Here is a 1,778-nt window from a genome sequence, read left to right on the forward strand (position 1 = left end):
TCAGAAGGCAAGGCCCCTCCCTCCTCGAAGCCCCAGGTTTCCCAGGTGGTCTTTCCCGCACTCCTCCCGCAAGGCAGCAGTCCGTCCAAGCGGAGCGTGGCAGACCCTCCCTACCACGGCTCTGAGTGCCTTGTGGTGTCAGTTGCCACGCTGCCCTGGTGCCGTGAACGCAGCCACGGACGTCGGACACGGGATTGGTGGTGACTGTGCCGCGACTCTTTCCTTCTGCAGAAGAAGAGAAAAGACGGCCCGTTTGGGACAGGCTTTGGTCGCCGCGCTCGGACGGTTCTAACCCGCTGTGACTGACGTAGGAAAGGATGTGCCATCCTGGTACATGTATGTTACATGCATTTGTGTATGGCACCCCGTCTGCTAAAGAAAGAAAGAAAAGGGTGTGAACATGCCAGATGCCTACCAGTGGGGAGGGGAGAGATGAGAGGCGCTGTCTCCGCCCCGAAGCGTCACCCCGCTGTTAAAATGGAACCCAGTGCTTGTTCCCAGCCTCTGTGTTTTGATGCCTTGTCGCTGCAGCGTCCTCACCTGGCTGAAGTGGGTGTCTGATGACCTAAGGGGCTGTGGGTGACACAGAGAGCCCTGTGGGTGACACAAGTCCCCACGTGACTGCCAACACAATCTTGAGGCTCCTGAAGCCCAAAGGCCTTGCTCCCGCATCTCCCCAAAGATCTCCAGCAGTGAGTTATGAAAGCCTTTGCTGGACCAGCTAGCAGAGAGGCAGCAAGCCCGCCTGGGAGAAGCACACCAGCCTGTGCCACCATGAGGTGTCGTTGGGACTGGGTAACAGGCATCAGAAGACCCAAAGCAAACTAACAAAAACCGATATGGTTGAGAACGAGGGGGGTCGGAGCAGAGACCCCAAACCCCTCTGTAGACAATGGGACATGCCCCCCACAGGAGGGTCACAGGGAAGGGATGAGTCAACGGGGCGCAGTAAAGCAAGCACCCGTGAAACACACAATATTCCTCTGGTCCCTTGAGGCTTCCTCACCCCCCCATTCTCATGACCCCAGTCCTGCCTTTCACTGCGGGCTAGGCCGGAGCATGTGCACCGGTGCAGATAAGAGACAAGAGCCCAGGGTACATGCAATCCAGGACCAGGAATGGGAGTAGCCGCACCAGGAGGGTGAGGGGAAGGTGGGGAGGGAGGAGGGGGACCAATTGCGATGATCGACACATAGCCACACACCCACCCTCTCCAGGAGATGAACAGCAGACACCATGGGGAAAGGGAGACAACGGTCAATATGAGATATGAAAAGCATAATTTATCAAGGGTCACGGTGGTGGGGCGGAGAGGAGCTGATACCAAGGGCGCAATAGAAAGTAAATGTCGAGAAAAGAATGATGGCAACTTATGTACCGCTATGCTTGATACAATTGATGTATGGGTTGTGATAAGAGCTGCGAGAGCCCCCAATAAAATGATCTTTTAATAACTTTTTTTTTTAAGCTGCTGCTGTTGGGAAGCTGAGTGAGAGGCAGGCACAGGACACACCCACAAACCCACTGCCCTCCAGGGATTTGGACTTAGCGCCCCTATAGGACAGGGGGACTGCCCCTGGGGGTATCCCCTATAGAAAAGGGGGGACTGCCCCTGGGGTGTCCCCTATAGGGCAGGGGGGAACTGCCCCTGTGGGTGTCCCCTGTAGAACAGGGGGACTGCCCCTGGGGGTGTCCAAGACGCTGGTGGTGCGGAACTGCTGAATTTGCCCGCTGCAGCCTGACTCATCACCACTCTGCCCCCAGGACCCCTTTATGGA

At 56.7% G+C, this 1,778-nt stretch overlaps 1 protein-coding gene across 2 annotated transcripts in view; it reads left to right on the forward strand.

Annotated features, from left to right (window-relative positions):
- Positions 1 to 1,778, forward strand: part of LOC123521218 (major vault protein) — an 8,017-nt gene that overhangs the window by 4,000 nt on the left and 2,239 nt on the right. The window contains exon 3 of one of the 2 annotated variants that reach the window (XM_045285993.1): positions 232 to 808. The exons of the other annotated variant lie outside the window; for it this stretch is intronic. Within the exon in view, the coding sequence (XP_045141928.1) occupies positions 232 to 306 (75 nt within the window). The 3' untranslated portion in view covers positions 307 to 808. Of the gene's footprint in view, positions 1 to 231; positions 809 to 1,778 lie in introns of those variants that run through there. 2 annotated transcript variants of the gene reach the window in all.

Source organism: Echinops telfairi, unplaced genomic scaffold (genome assembly GCF_000313985.2).
Source record: "Echinops telfairi isolate 266 unplaced genomic scaffold, ASM31398v2 ScPeMD7_5;HRSCAF=22, whole genome shotgun sequence".
In the NCBI taxonomy this organism is placed as follows: Eukaryota; Metazoa; Chordata; class Mammalia; order Afrosoricida; family Tenrecidae; genus Echinops; species Echinops telfairi.